A 16165-nucleotide genomic window follows, 5' to 3' on the forward strand; every position below is an offset into this window, starting at 1 on the left:
GAAATATCCTAATTTCCTATACATAGAGTTAAATATTGCCACGCCCGAAACAGAGAACGAAGACGATGTGCGCGTCAAGAGCACCGTGAAAAGGGACACTGAAGAAGACGACATGCTTTTGTTTTAGCTCTCTTGCTCTTGGCTCCTGCATAAAAACACACGCTGTCGGTTCTCGGACTCAACATCTCGGTGAACTGCTTACGTTGAACTGCGACAATATAGTTCTAGTACGACAACTGCACAAGAAAAGAAATGAAATAAAATAAATACGCAAGCTTAAAAAGGTGAAAAAAATTGTTACATACAATAAAATATCATATAGCAATAAAGAATAAACATAAATGATAACAATACAAATTAGTAACACCGTATTAGTATAGCATTACTAGCTCAGAACAAAAATTGAACATTAAATCAATATATACAGATAAAATGTTTTTACAGAACTCAATGTTCATTCATTTTGCAATCATGTGTTACTTATTAAAAGAACAAGTTAAGGCCAGATTTTCATTTTTGAATTTATTGCTAAATCTTCACAAAGTTAGTGCCAGTGGGACATCATGAATTTCAAAGTCTGTTTGCGCATTTCAGCCACGTTGGGCTAATGGAATTTTCTGAAACGTGCTGTTTAAGACTGTGGCATTCGAAACGCACTGAAAGTAATTTTTAGCAACAAAATATCATGTTGGCCCTTCAAGATGCTGCGAAAACCTGTGATATCATGGCTAGCTGGTGCGGGTAGTTCAAGGGAGTGTTGCCTCTTTATTTTCCTTTTTGCTCTCAGGAAGTGCAGTGATTTTGATATATTGAGTTATTAACTAATACAGTCGTATTGAGTTATTATATTAACTAATACAGTCGGTTCCGGATATATTGGACCTGAAGGGGATCGCGAAATAGTTCGATATATTGATAGTTCAAAATACAAAATACACATATTTAAGGCCTAAATTAATGCATTTCAAGCCTTGGAAATCTCTCAATGTGCTGAACGTAAGGATTCACTCATAGTATAATGAAGAAAAAGGTGAGAACTGCAAGTTACCGCGCATAATTTCGCATGAAAATAGTGCATAAACTTGTGTTGCTTCTTGCGTGCCGTCAAGTTCCGATCATCCTTAATATCATTGAAGTTTTTCAAATAAGCGAATTCAACTCATTTGGCCACAACAGCGTTGATTGATGGACGATGCCGACGCAAGCTTTGAAGCACAACAAAAGGTTGATTAGCGCGGCAGCGAAGGCGTTGGCATTTCATAGTCACACGGGTACACCTCCGCAGCGCTGGCTACGGCGGCCATGATCTCAGTATCGATGCAGTCGGAAACAGCTACGTCGTCATCTACTCCGAAGAAGTCATGTCACTCACTATCTGAGATGGGGCCCAGAAATGCTGATAAGTCGCAGAATTCAAAGGCACCGTATGTCATTGTCGGCGGTCATGACGCACCCAAAGTTCACCTGGCCCGCAAGGAAAGTTAATGACGGTACTTTGCTTGACGTCGCTCCAAGCGCCAGTCATAATTTTTATCTCTACGTGCAGGTCAACGTTCTGTTCAACTACCAATGAAGATTTATTTTGAACGAGGCGAGAAGTACAACAGTCTACAAGGCGCAAAAGACAATGCCAAGCCATGATGCAGAGTTACCACCGACATGTTGGCGATGTCGATATCACTTGTGGCTTTGTATCTGGCAGCCGTTGCTTTCAGCTGCTTTGATGCGAAAAGCTAAAAAAAGTGTAGCCTCCGAAACACGTATTTTAAAACCAAAAACACCAAAAATGCATCATGAGGTTGCACATGTCAAAAGGCCAGGCTTCTCAGGCTCGCATGCCATTGTGCACTTACAAACGAGGAAGGGAATGCGAACATTGCAACAAGATTGCCAAGTCTCTTCGCATTCTCAGTTTGGTATCGTCAGCAATCGGTCTTTTGCGAAACATCATGCCCGCGCATTAAGGCCTGCAGATCACGCATCAAACGTACTGGTGCATTCGCAAGCGCTGCACAATGAGCCAAATCAGCGCGATAGAATAACACCGCCTTTTCGTCAGCTGTGTGTGAAGAAGGAATGGCGTGCTGCAGTGTTCGATGTAGCGGATGTCCTGATGTGCGAGAGTTTGGTATACGGGTGCATCGGTCGCATACTTTTGCATGGGAAATTCAAGGGGATTTCGCAGCTGTTCGATTCAGCCAATTTTTTGATATATTCAGGATCAACTGTATGAGAATAGACTGCTATTTGGCCTAGTTGGAATCGGTTCATGCTTACGATGCGCCTAAGAAAGACTGGGACAAAGCAGAGAATACACATGGGAATGCCGCTTTCCAACAACTGCTTTTATTACCGGAAAGCTAAGCCTCTTTGTTCAAACAGAACTGTGCAAGGCACTTCTGGTGCTATCTCAGCGTACATTGTGAAAACAATAGAAAAAGCAGTCTCAAGAATTCAGGCGATATGGACATATTTACCAGCGCAAAAACATAGAAACTTACAAAGAGACCCACACACAGCGCTGCATAATATAGAAACACACATACACACACATGCTTTGCTGTTTTGATAGTTGCCATAAAAAGGCCTTGCGTTGAATGTTAAAAATCAATTGTGAGTTCAGTGCTGTGTGTGTGTGTGTGTCTCTTTTCAAGTCTTTTAGCACTGGTAAATCTGTCTTATACATGAACCAGCTTGCCCAAGCAGCAGTTTCAGTAGGGGCACCTCTTTGTCTGATGCGACAATGGAAGGATGGCTGACACAATCATCTTTGTGCTGTGAATCGGTCAACCGACGGACGTGCCTTGTCGTACCCGTTTCAAATCGCCGTTACTTGGGTGCGAGGCAGCACTCGCGACATTGACTGGTGTTGTATTGTGCTGTTTGTCTGCGTGCAGGCCTGGTGCAAGGCATGATCACAGGCATGCGCGGCCTCTGCAACGGTCTGGGGCCAGCCGTGTTCGGCTTCATCTTCTACCTCTTCCATGTGGACCTGAACGAGGCACCGCCCATGACCGCCCCACCCCTTTCTAATGGATCTGTGGTGCCCAATGAGCTTAGGGTGAGTGGAGTTATCGTGGAAGATAAATAATGTGCATTTCTTCTATTGGTTTCATGATTGCCAGATTTATTTATTTATTTATTGCTCATCAAGGTACAAGGGCATTATAGAGGGTAGTGTTAAAAGGAAAATGATGTGCAATTGGTTAGTAATGCTATACAGCAAGAAAGTAATACAGAGGAGTAGTAAGATATTGCGTTAGTAATGCCTATATATATATATATATATATATATATATATATATATATATATATATATATATATATATATTCAATGAAGGGAAGCCTAACTTTAAAGGCTTGTTTTTCTTTGTTAGACACAATATTATTAGTGAGAGCTAACAGACAGTAATTCCGGGGAAAGTGTAGGGGATGTTATTAGTAGTAATTGTAATGTAAATGTGAAGAAAGAAAAGTGGACGAAAAGGTAACTTGCTACCGGCAGGATCCGACGCTGCGACCTTTGCATAACGGGTTCGATGCTCTAACAACTGAGCTATAGTGGCAGTCATCCCTCTGTCCACTTAATGGAGTACAGATTAGGCTTGTGCGAATAGTGAATTTTAAGTTCAAAGCAAAGAATGATCTTGGTCGAATAATATTGATTCGAATAGTATATATGGCATATAATGAAAAATGGGCATATTCATGGTTAACTAACCCACCTGCACAGTATTTAAAATTAAAGATTTAAATAGGGCTTTTATGTAAATGCCACTTTTTTTTTTTCATTCAAAGGAAGTCGAAACAACTTTGAGTAGTAGCAGGATTTCACTTTCGGTAGGATGCGAGTGATAGCCTGTTAAATAAGTGACATTTTAAAATTTGTTATACTTGGAGCACATTAGCTGCCATAACAAGCTTTTAAGCTTAATAAAATAATGAATTGATTTGGGGTTAATATGTTCATTTCAAAAGGACCTGCAACACTTTTTCAAGTCGCCATGAAATGGATTCACTAAAGAAGCTTATTGCCTCACGAATTCACCGCCACAAAGATTTTTAGAATCTGTCCAGTATGAGCGGAGTTGCAAATATTTGTGGCAGGCTTAAATTGCATTCTCTCTTCTCGTCCCGGTAAAAGCGCCGGAAGCTAAGCAGGGAGCGATGGCATAGGGGAAAAAAAATACGTCACGTGCGCCTCGTGACCTTGAGCACTTTTTTTTTTCTTCGGCTACGCGGCTTTTCAGTGCGATTGCGCACGTATGCGTGGGAAAGTGGCGGCCTCCCGGGGCGGCCCCAGTAACGACCGAGCGCGCCATGCTCAAATCAGCCATAGCTGATGCAATGGTTTTGACGAGTGATTTTTGAGCATGTGACGTCATTTTTGAGCATGTGAGCATGTGACTTGCAGAGAAGAGAGCCATTTGAGAATTTATTGTGCATTGCACACCGCGTGCTGGGCCATAATGTTTGGCGAGTGTTCTTGACAGCCTCAACTATCAATCGGCAGCGGTTTCTGACCAAGCTCAAGAAGTGTTGCAGGGCCCCTTCAACTTTAAAGTAGGGCTTCACGGCTGTGCAGATTTTTCTTGGATAGATTTTTACACTGCTTTGTACCTTTACAGTGCAGCGAAACCACCTTTACAGGTGGTTACATGCGCTTTAATATACACCTATTCGTTCATTCCAAATATTTCAAAATTTTCATCAATTTGATTATAAGCGAATTAATATACTCTACAATTTGTTGGAATATTCAAAGCATTTGAATATTTGCACCAGCCTAGTATATATGTGCATTTCATCGTGGGAGCGTCAGTCAGAGCCACCTGTTGCCACTGCGGCGACAGTCTTTCTTGCCTGTTTGATCTCGTTCTGGCAGACTTCGAGGTGATATGTGAGGGATAAATGGTCAGTTGCTATCTCGTAATAAGATCATGTGCTATGTGACGCCAAACAGGCAAGAAAGAGTGTTCCTCACTCGCCGTAGTGGCAACAAGTGGCGCTGACTGAGGCTCCCATGGTTAAATGCACATATATAACCCTATAAAGTGGACTAAAAGATGACCGCCACCGTAGCTCAGTGGTAGAGCATCAGACGTGTTATGTGAACGTGGAAGGTTCGGATTCTGCTGGTGTCTGCTTTTCTTTCTTCACATTTACATTACAATTACTTCTAATAACATCTCCTATACTATCCCTGGCATTACTGTCTGTTAGTTCTCATAGATAAATATATATATATATATATGTGACGCTACGATGACTGGGTGACGTGGCCTGGCTCATACGTCATGTTTATTCTAAAAGCCCTTCTTCTTCCTCTGCCTCTACCAACCATCGCTTCCTACGTCACACGATTCCCCCTCCCCCGGAAAGAAGGCATTGATTACGAACAAGAAAAAGTTGACAAGTAGAGGTTAAAAATTCACAAATGTCAAAAATTCACAATTGGTTCTGTGCTCCAGGGGAGTTCCGTAAACATTCAAAGACTTCAGGGGAAACGGCAGCAGTCTGGTTAACGCAGGAGTTCTGGTGGGCGAGGCTGGTGGTTGCGTCCTGGATAACACAAAAATGCTTTGGACGTGGAAACAGATGGAAATACAGCCGGTATTCTTGCAAAGAACGAACGAGGTTGGAACGCTTTGCAGGATTGGATGTTTCGTAGGCGTCGCATTTTTTGTCGTGGGTCATGCAAATGCTGTGCATGCAATTTGCGCGCCCGTTGATCGCGGCTGATTAGGCGCTGCTTGTGTTCCTGCAGAGCACAAGCGGTTGTTTTGTGGCTCTTGGGGAGTTTACTATGGTGATGACGCAGATGTTCAGACCGAAGGCGCAATCTTGAACGCTGGTGCGGAAAAGTTCCTTGGCTTTTCTTTGTGCGAAGATAGCTCAGATGCGGAATCAGTCTTTTGATCACGACGCTCTTCAGGCCACAAGTATCCTGGCGATGTAGTTTTAGTTGTTCGTTGCCGATGTTGGTGTAGGCGTTTTAGCTGTTGGGCTTCCTCTTGTTGCTTTTCTTGGTATTGCTGATGTTGCACTGTCTGACGGGGTGGACTTCCTTTGGATCCATGAGCCCGCTTTTCTTTGTCGGTTGACGTGACCAGCAAATAGTTGATACTTGTTAGGGTGTTTCGATTTCTGTCAGGCAATGAAGATAGTGCGCCAGAATTGGCAGAAAAATCTGCTGAGGCTGTTGCAATGTCATTCTTGATGGGCGTTCCTGGCACAGGGCAGAGCTTCGGAGTTGATCCTTCCAAGCCTCCTGTGTTGGTTGGGCTCTCGGGTTGCTGTGAACTCGACGGTGACGCAGCGAGAGGCTTGGTTTGGTCAGATTTTACTTGGGGCTGTTTCTCTGTGTCCGCAACTTTGGAGGTAAGCTGTTCTGACGCATGAATGTGTACGGTTGGCCCTGGACTTGGCTGAGTATATTCGGAGTTCCGAAGCTCTATCCCGACCGAAGTGGGCGTGTGAGACGCGAGGTGGGTGTTTTGAGCGACGAAAGAGCAAAGTGATGTAAAACCAGGATTTTCACTCTTCGAGTAGTCATGACGTTGTTCGGTATTTTCTTCATGCGTCAGCTGGTCTACCATGAGCAAGGCATCCTTATAAGGCAAGTGGTGAGCGTTAGGAGCGCTTGAATAACCGCGTGATGAAAACCCAGGTGGTGGACCACGTATGCCAGACGAAGAGTGAACGGCATCAGGTGGTTGGGCAACGTCTGGGGTCATATGCTGAAGCGATGACTTCGCAAATGCCGACTTTCGTGCAGAAGGGAGGTGCGCTCGATGGCTGTGTTTTTCCCAAAATACGCGTTGTCGTCTGCCACTGAACTCTTGTGCCACTTCGTCTTTTGTCAGAGGTCGAATCTTGTTGTGCGTTCGAATGGTTGAAGACTGCCTGTAAAATTGACGACTGAGTGCAGTTGTCTGTAGATGGTGGGTTACAAGCAAGTCTTTGTCGTAGTCGTCATCGTATTTTTTAAACCAAACTATCATTTCTTGTTTTATCTTTTGCCAAGACTCATCGTTGTCGAATATGTGGGTGAGGTAAAATTTAAATGCCTCACCGGTAACGTAGTCGCTGAAGTTCGTAACCATTTCTAGTTCCGACCAAGATGCAGCGGTAGCGTGGAACTCGAACAGGTCGAACCAGTCCTGTACAGGTCCATCGTCCGCTGCTCCGGTGTACTTGGGGATGGGAAGGTCGGTCGATGATTCTGTCATGGTGCTGGTCTCTGTGTGCGGCTAGGAGATGATTCCGTAGTCGATGTATGGTCAGGGCGTCTTGTGTAGAACTGCGTCGATGATGAGATACTGATGAAGTGGCTGGGTGGTCTTCATCCTGTCGACTCGTGTGACGCTACGATGACTGGGTGACGTGGCCTGGCTCATACGTCATGTTTATTCTAAAAGCCCTTCTTCTTCCTCTGCCTCTACCAACCATCGCTTCCTACGTCACATATATGTAGTTTGGCAGTAGTACAAAGGAGACACAAGGTAACACAATATTGATTTTAGTATATACAATGTCAACCTTTTTGAGCTAAAGAACTTGACAGCAAAACGATAAATAAAACATATCAAAATTTTCTTGTTATACTTTTTACCTACAGCTTTGTGAAGAAGTTTGTTGTCATCAGTGGCGACAGTGTCATAGAGAAGGCGGTTCTATTGCCCGGTTGTTTCGGGGAAAGCGGAATGGCTGAAGGTGTTAGTATTTTATGTTTAAATTACGCCTTTGTAGCAATGGTCAGCGCAGTGCAAAATTAATTAAGCTGTGAAATGAAGTCAATTCGAAGAGAAGGGTGATGATAGAACTCGTGAAACAAAGTTAACGTAAACGTGCCATTTTCCTGCGAAATTATAGCGATGGGAGGTATAAGTTCACTTTCGTCAAAGTAGTGCTGCAAGTATAGTTAGACTGAATGAATTGAGCGAAATTATGTTGAACAAGCTCGAATGAAAAGATGAGGTTTTTGTGGTGTGGGGTTCCTTATTTCTACATTTTATTTTAATCTTGGGGGTGGACTAATGTCGAGTAGAGCATGATGAATTGGCAAATAAGTTTTCAAGGTCCTTTTGAGTTCATCATAGAGGAAGTCTGTAGCAGTACTTTTTTTTACGGGTCTTAATTAGCTTATAGGTATGGTGCACTTCAATTGCTGTTATGTTCAATTGTTTGCACTTCTTGCATCCTTTTCACACTTGCACATATGCTTAGTGTATGTGGATTTGCTTGATGTTTTGCACAGACCATACAGGCTGCTGAACTCAGATAGGCTGGGAAGCTTAATTATGGTCAGTAGAGCTCTTAACGGTGAATCTCATTGAACCGAGCATTGGTTCATGAAGGGTGAACAGAGATGATCGTCAACAAGCATGCGTTCTCTTCGTCCTCTTCATCATCAGCTTCTCTCGCAGAACACATGTGCCGATTTGTTCGGCATTGAATTGTGCAAGTCTGATTGCCGAGAAAATAAAGAAAGAGACTGAGGGAGAACGAAACAAAGCCTGACAGAAAAATCCTTGGTGAGAAAAAGTTCTTTGCAAGGTGTGATTTGTGCAGGTCAAACCATTATTCGAAGGCAAGCACCATAACCACTCAACCATCCAGGTATGCGAGTATTGTACTATCGTATAGCAAGGGGATATAAAAATAAGGAAAAAAACCCCATAAAAGTGGAGAAATGGGAATAAAGAAAGAAAATAAACACAAGAAACTGGAAGAGAGAACAATAAAGAAAGAGGAGGAAGGAAAGAGTAAACCAAAGAGAAATGAAGAAGGTTGCCCAACTCCACACTTCTTTCCTTCAGACCTGGCATCACTAGCGCAGATCTGCCTTTATTTTTTTTTTCTTATTCCCATGCCCTTCACTCTTGTGAAATGTCAAATAAATTATTGACTGACATAGCTGTGGTGTTCTACTTTTATTGCAGTTTATTCCCGGACCACCGTTTGTTTTCGGTGCCCTGCTGGTGATGCTGGCGTTGCTGGTGGCGGCGTTCATCCCCGACAACACGGGACCCACTGCCGCGTCAATGACTGCCTCAGCAGCCAGTGGCTCGTCATCGCGCAGCGCGGGCAGCTCGCGGGCAACGCACCAGGCCGTTCGCGTTGGGGGCTTGGAGCTCTTTCACCACGACGTCATTCACAAGCGCAGCAGCGACTGTGGGACGTTGCCGCTAATGCACGACACAGACCCGTTATAGTCGATCACTGCCACTGCGAGGGCTGGAAATGACGTTGCCGGACTGTGACCGGCAGGGGCTGCTGGTTGTGATGGTCACCGGTGCGGTTCGGGGACCAGTGTTTCATCGCGCTTACGTTTGCAGAGTTACACTCGCGTCACTTGCACCCGTGGTGCCCGCGGTTCACCGTTTCGTTCGGGCACGACGTGTTGTGTCAAGTGTCGCAGCTGCTCTGAGCATTGCCGCTTGGTATGCCTCCGGTGTAAATGTCTCGTCATGCTGCTTGACGGGTGGTGAAGAGCTGTTTGCAGTAACGAAGACCACAGTCTCCCCAGTCACTCTACCTGGCCGTGCATGACGCCGCTGGGTTGAATGAACACAGTGCCAGCTGTTGGAAATGAAAAAAGAAAATGTATTTCAAGATATATTTCGTCGCACGGCTATACTATTGGTACCACAACAGGCATCACTGCCTAACGTCATGCTGGCATCAAAATACTGCACCAAGGTAACGCGCAAGAAGAGTGATATAGTGAATGCTTCATTGCTGCAACGATCGACAACTTCTGGTAAGAGGCGTAGCTCCACATTCAATCAAAGCATAGTCTCCTGTTCCTTGGAGGGTCAGCTGCGTCGCGACCATGGAATGTTTGCAGCTCTTACGGACATTCAGCTACCCACTGGATTGGTCGTGGTTATCGGCAATGCCATCGCCTTGAACGGTTGCCTCGACCACTAAGCATTTTTCTCTTTGTCAGAGTGGATCACATCTGGGTGTGTGTGTGTTTCCAGGACCAGAGTGCACTGCTCGTCCACTGCCAGACACCGGTGCCACAAATTGAACATTCTGTGCGTTGTATCCATGGGAAGAAGACGGTTCTTGTTGCCCTGTGTTGCACTAGTGTAAGAGGTCTCATTTCGGTGAGCAAATGAAAACTGGCCCAATCACCGAATTTTCATACAGAAGCATCATCACCAGATGCCTTAGCTGACCTCGTGTCTGTAGAATGTCGTTTCTAAATCTCCACTGGCAATGTCATCTTTTTTTTAATAAGCTGCCTATCTTTTTTTTAGCTTTACCATTGTTGGCTTGCATTTTACAAGCTGTTTCTGACAAAAATGTGGAAAGCTAGTGATCGTGTCTATATGTCCGTACTGATTAGCGTGAGAACAAATTGGTAATAAGACTCACCTCTGAAGGACGCGTGAGTTGTGTGTTGTTGGATGTTTGGCAGAGGTTATGATTTCAACGGAAGGTGCAATGTTTGCTGGGAGCACAAACAGTATTGTTGTCTTCTCACCATTCTATTTCTTCCGCAGATCTTATAGCATATATTTACTTCCTCTCGCCTTTATTGCCTGTCGCGTTAGCGGGCAACACTTGCAGGGTTCTCTCGTGGCATTTCTACACTTTGCGTTTGCGTGCTATCTTTTTCCCAGGTAACGTGGACGGTGTCGGTTTCTTTTTGGGCTGTCTTTGATACCTTATTGGTACAAGAGCGAGTGAATGGGCTGAGAATATGCCCTCTATGTTTCTACAACTGTAAAGAGGCATGTGTTGTTCTTGTATCAACTGTAACGTTTGTTGTTACTAAAGTGTTTGCCGGTAACTTTGTTTTTTCTTCACCAGATGGCATTGCTGTCTAGCTAAACAAGCTCCAAGTGTCAACTGCATTTGCTAGTCAAGAGAGTTGCACCTCGGGAATGCGAGAAAGTGTTTTCATGTCATTGTTTTCGAAAACGGCAATTCGGAGTTTTTTTTTTTTTCTTGTCATACGGTTGTCACTGTTTTCTTTTCTCTCTACTTTTCTTCATGTCTACATTGCGTGTCATGTCGCATTTAAGAAGGTGCCTCGCTTTTCCAGTGACGCATGCTTGGCTGCGGCTAGTCTGTGAAGACTTGGTCGGGACCGGCAGTAGCCGTGCGTGAAGTCCCCCCCTTCCCGACAGTTCCTTGCCATATTTGTTTTCTGATCCCCTGCTTGGTGCCGTTCGTACAAAATGTTTGGTGAAACCGCTGCCCGCAGTTTCGGTGGTCTGACCGTCGTCTGTGCAGGAAATCTGTGTTTGCCACGCATCAAGTCATTTGCCATGCTGGACTCATATAAAAAGCATTTGCTGGGATGGGCACCTTGCTTTCACAAGATTTGTCGAGTGGCGTTGGCCGGCGGTTAGCCAAGAAGATTTGCCATGCTGCACATCGTCTTCGAAGCACCCACCGTACTGCACCGATAGTTTGTGAGGCACCAAAGGTGCCCAGCACACATTCTTCTTTACGTTGTTTTTGTTGTCGGAATAGGCAGGGCACTGCTGCTTCTGCGGACTTCAGCGATTCCGCTGCAGCAAAACCTGACTGTTCTTTCACGGCTCAGGAGCATTTGTTACAGTTGTAATTTTTTTTTACTGTACTGTAGCTTGTGTCGCACCGAAACAACAGACTGTGTGCCGTGTATGTTATGCTCGATTCTGCTTTGAGAGCTTCGTCTCATCGGTGACTGGAAGTGAAACCAAAGACATGAAGAAGGCAATTCGGGGTTTCGAGTGCTGTTGTGCTTTATTGTCGTCCTGAATTGTGCGCGCTGTAGAGGTGTGGTGACTTTTCAAGCTTTTTTTTTTTTTTGTTCTGATCTGTTAAACAGGCACTTGTCACTTGGGCGATTTAAAAGATTATGGCATGGCTGTATGCACAGGATGTACAGGACTGTAGTAAAATAAATTTCCAATGGAAATAAACACAATTGTGGTGAACACGCTGCTTTAGGAAACGTGAAAAAAGGCTTTCATGTTTGGCGAGAGCAACAAATGTTATGACGGTGGACGTGAAAGAAATTTCCAGCCAAGTAACACGTGGTGAAATTACCGCTCCAGGAAATGTGAAAGAGCCAGCCGATGCTGCCTCAACGCACTGGTAAGACTACAACTAGTAAAATAAATTGCCGCTAAAAGTAATGTTCATAGTGATAATGTTTCTTCAAGAACTGTGAAAGAAAATCTTTATCAAGCATTTGATAATGGAATAAATGTTACACCGAGGCACTGGTAAGACTGGCTTTACTGGGCTCCAACGAATTAAATTTTCAGTGGAAGTAACATGCATGATGAAGTGGCTGCATCAGAAAATCTGGAAAAAGAAAAATGGAAGATATGTTTGGTGATGGCAGCCTACATTACACTGGGGCACTAATGGAGGCTAGTTGTACAGAAGTGGTAACATAAATTTTTCATGGAAGTAACACACACAGGGAAATCGCTACTTCAAGTAATAGAAAAATGCTGTAATATCTGTCCGGTGACAGCAGCTAGTGTTGCACGAAGGTGAGAAGAAGTGTGCAGGGCTGGAATAAAAATTTCCACTGGTGAAATTGCTGCTTCAGGAACTGAGAAAAAGCCTGTAATTTATCTTTAGTTCTGGCAGCGAATATTGGAATCGGGCTCTGGTAAGAGTTGGCTGCAGGACTGAAAAAAAGAAAAATCAAATTCAAGGGACACGCGAAATAGTTGCTTCAGAAAATGAGGATGTCAGAAACGGGAATGTCAGAATCAATCTAATTATCCGGAAGGTTGAGCCAAAACGGCATCTCCACTGCAGTATTTAAGAATTTTCCCTCGTTGCCAGCACATCTGCAAATGTAATATCAATGTCAAATATAATATCAGTGTTTTGGTGTTGCAAAATTACTTTGAATTCTCCGAAATGCCGTGAAGGGGAATTTGTGACCACACCATCATAGATTGAAGAAATAAGCGCAAAAAACCGAGGCAAAAAAAGGACCAGACGTTCAGAGTGAAAGCTATCAACTGAATTTTATTGAACACCCACATATATGTGTGCTCGTGCAAAGAGCCACATGGTCAAACGCTTACGATAAAGGTTTTAATGGTTAGCCACCGGACGACTTGCAAGTAGCAGCCACTAAGACGAAGGATTCAGCAGTTAGCGCTCAAGTAAGCATTTGAAATGCCTCATACCATGTTGTATGAAACTCTATGCCTCACACAATTCGAGGCTGCATTGTGTAAAGGCATTATTGATGATGAAGGTAATCATTTGCTAGATGTGTTTTTAGTATATTTTACAGATGCAGAAGCAATTGCGGCCATTCTCTAAGGTCCAATTTTCAATACTTCTCGGTGCAATTGCGGCCAATTTCTGCACCGTAACTCGCCAATTATAACAAAACTACCCGTAAGCAGCGTCATTGGCAGTCTGCATGCATGTGCTGCTTCACTGGCATGTAAAAGAATAGTGCAAAGGAGAAAACCGTGTAGTTCCCAAAATGACATAATGGTATTCAGCTCCATGAAACGAACTAAGGGAGATTTTCGTATTAGAAAATTGAAGCCAGAAATTAATCGAGCCAACTCATGACCCTGTCCTGGTTGGTTTAAGCCACGGTTTCTCCGAATTAAAGACCCAAAATTTCTGCTTTTGGCTGTGAACAAGTGCCAAGCATGTATCATATTGGCCGCATATTTTGAACGTACGAGCATGCACTACCGCACACCGGCGTTACTTAGAGACATGGAGTTTCCTACAATAATTGTATGAAACTTTATCTTAGAGATGTTGGCAAAAGCGAGCATTCAGCTGGCGCCACTGGCGTCCGCGAAAGCAGCGTTCGGAAAACACGTGACTTTTACCACCGGAACTGACACCGCACCAACTATCTGCAGCTTGCTCATTTTCATTAGAGTTCAGGTAAGTGATTATGAGTATTATGGGAGTACCCAGGTGGATGAATAGATAGATACATAAATAGATATATAAATTGATTGATTGATATGACCATATGATTTTGAGAGACGCCGTAGTGAAGGGCTCAAAAAATTTCGACCACCTGGGGTTCTTTAACGTGCACCCAGATCTGAGCACACGGGCCTTCATTTCCGCCTCCATCAGAAATGCAGCCGCCGCAGCCGGGATTCGACCCCGCAACCCGTGGGTCAGCCCCGAGTACCTTAGCGGCGGGGCATAGATATATGAAGAGATAGATAGATTATCAGATAGATAGATAGATAGATAGATAGATAGATAAATAGAAATATAGATAGATAGATAGATACGTAGATAAATAGAGAGATTGCGGCCACTGTGTCATTTGTCGCGAGTCGTAGAGTTTAACGAGTGAACTCACTATTAAAAACGAAAATAATATTTAAAGTCAGCATGCAGCGACTCTAGCGGCGTTATTCACAAATACTTTTAGAGTAGCTTATCAGGCCTGGTAGGCAGGTATGTTTCGGTTTTGTGGTGTATTTTTTATGACCACACGACAGCTTCGCGACCCCGTGTGAAAACTCCGCAGGTTCGCTGTCTGGCTGGGCTCCAAGAAGAAAGCCGAAGAAGACCCAGCAGCGTGCGTCCGCACTGCTTTTTTTTCTTCTTGTTTACAATCCAGCCCAGCAGCCGACGAGACGAGTGGCTTCACAGCACAGTCCCCTCCGTAGGACATTCGCTGGACGACTCGCAAGCAGCAGCCACCGTACAACGTTAATCGAGAAGCTTCGCGTCCGTCGACACCACGTCTCCCGCGCCTCGGGGGAACGGCAGCATCCCGTCGACTGGGGCGCTACGCTATGGGGGACACTGGGCTACCGGAACGCCCGCACTTCTCACTGCAGCGACACAACTGAGCGGTAGGTCCAAACGCAACGAGCAATCTGAAACCGCAGATGAACGATGCAGACGCCTCCGGGGTCCCGTGAACCCGCAGTCGGTCAGCTCTATTTCCACCGCCGTGTGTGTTTTTCCAAAACGCGTCCGCCGCGGTCTCGCATGTCATCGGCTCACGAGGTCACGATCGGCCTCCTTTTTTTAAACATGCGCCGCTGTTAATTTGGTCCACATTTCACCTTGCTATCTCTTTCGGGAAGAGGCGAGTGGGGGTCGGACGAGTCGCGCGCAGCACGGCAAATCCTGCCCTTTTTCTTTATTCTTTCCCATCGCGCAGATGTTTGTTTCTGATATACGCGTTAGCTTGACGTACGGAACGGAACTTTTATTAACGCACACGGTTTGCTGACAGCTGTACGACTACACGACCTCCTACGTTGCTTTTTTTGCGCCCTCCAAAAGAAACCGTTCGATATCTCCGCTTTGAGCACTGAGGCCGCAGTACATACGAATATGTTAACATCTACGAGGCTAAATATCGCCCTCTTCTCGATTCAAGGGACTTGAAGGGAGTTTGAAACGCCAGCCTGATGTTTCGTTGCTGCTCCAGTGGCATATGCGTGTGCAGGCGTGCGTGGAATCGGCCGTGAGATTTTCCGTAGTTCATTAGCCATGTGGACGAGCAGCCACAATGCGTTCTCATCGCATTTTATGAAAGAAAAAAAAAGCGCACAGTATATGGTAATACCGACGGCATTCGATCGCAGAGTGGGGGGGGGGGGGGGGGGACAATACTGCCCCCAACTCATGTCGCTCGTTGGGTCTGGTATAGCTGCTTTTCAACGTCCGAAGGTCGACTTCCTTGGTTTGTGCGGATACCAGATGAACATTTTTTTTGTCGTCCGAATACGAGAGAAACCAAGGCTGTCATGGTTTTTATTGTTTGGTGTGCACGTTTCGCGTCGAGGTTTTTGCTTTTGTGTGCGCTTCGCAACGCGTTTGTTGTCGCTAGCGCCGCGTGACTGGACGTGCGATTTTGTAACGGGGCAGCAGCTTACCACAAAGGTCTCACGTTGCAACGGTATGTGGAATGGCATGGAGCTCAAAAGGATCGCCGTATGTCCGTGTATGGATTCTGGCCGCCGCGCATTGACCCGATGTCGTTCGATGGTGTATCGAATGCTTTTTTTTTCACGTTACGTCATGTAAAGTGAACCGAAAGTGCAATCGACCCGTCCGTCGGGCAATGACAGATTTGTGTCTACGTTCACGAAAGCGCGTTTTTTTTTTTTTTTCTGACATGCGACATATGCTCTTGTCAAGCAAACAGTATCAGTGGGAAAAGACATGTTTT

At 44.8% G+C, this 16165-nt stretch overlaps 2 protein-coding genes across 2 annotated transcripts in view; both read left to right on the forward strand.

The window, feature by feature from the left end:
• LOC119181305 (hippocampus abundant transcript 1 protein) overlaps positions 1-9493 on the forward strand; it is a 33672-nt gene extending 24179 nt beyond the window's left edge. Inside the window, exons 9-10 of the mRNA XM_037432512.2 lie at positions 2898-3061; positions 8946-9493. Of these exons, the coding sequence (XP_037288409.1) occupies positions 2898-3061; positions 8946-9218 (437 nt within the window). The 3' untranslated portion in view covers positions 9219-9493. The remainder of the gene's footprint in view (positions 1-2897; positions 3062-8945) is intronic.
• Positions 9494-14419: 4926 nt separating this feature from the next.
• LOC119180783 (protein zyg-11 homolog B-like) overlaps positions 14420-16165 on the forward strand; it is an 86083-nt gene continuing 84337 nt past the window's right edge. Inside the window, exon 1 of the mRNA XM_037431917.2 lies at positions 14420-14834. The gene's annotated coding sequence lies outside the window, so the exon portion shown is untranslated. The remainder of the gene's footprint in view (positions 14835-16165) is intronic.

This window comes from Rhipicephalus microplus, chromosome 10 (assembly GCF_043290135.1).
Source record: "Rhipicephalus microplus isolate Deutch F79 chromosome 10, USDA_Rmic, whole genome shotgun sequence".
In the NCBI taxonomy this organism is placed as follows: domain Eukaryota; kingdom Metazoa; phylum Arthropoda; class Arachnida; order Ixodida; family Ixodidae; genus Rhipicephalus; species Rhipicephalus microplus.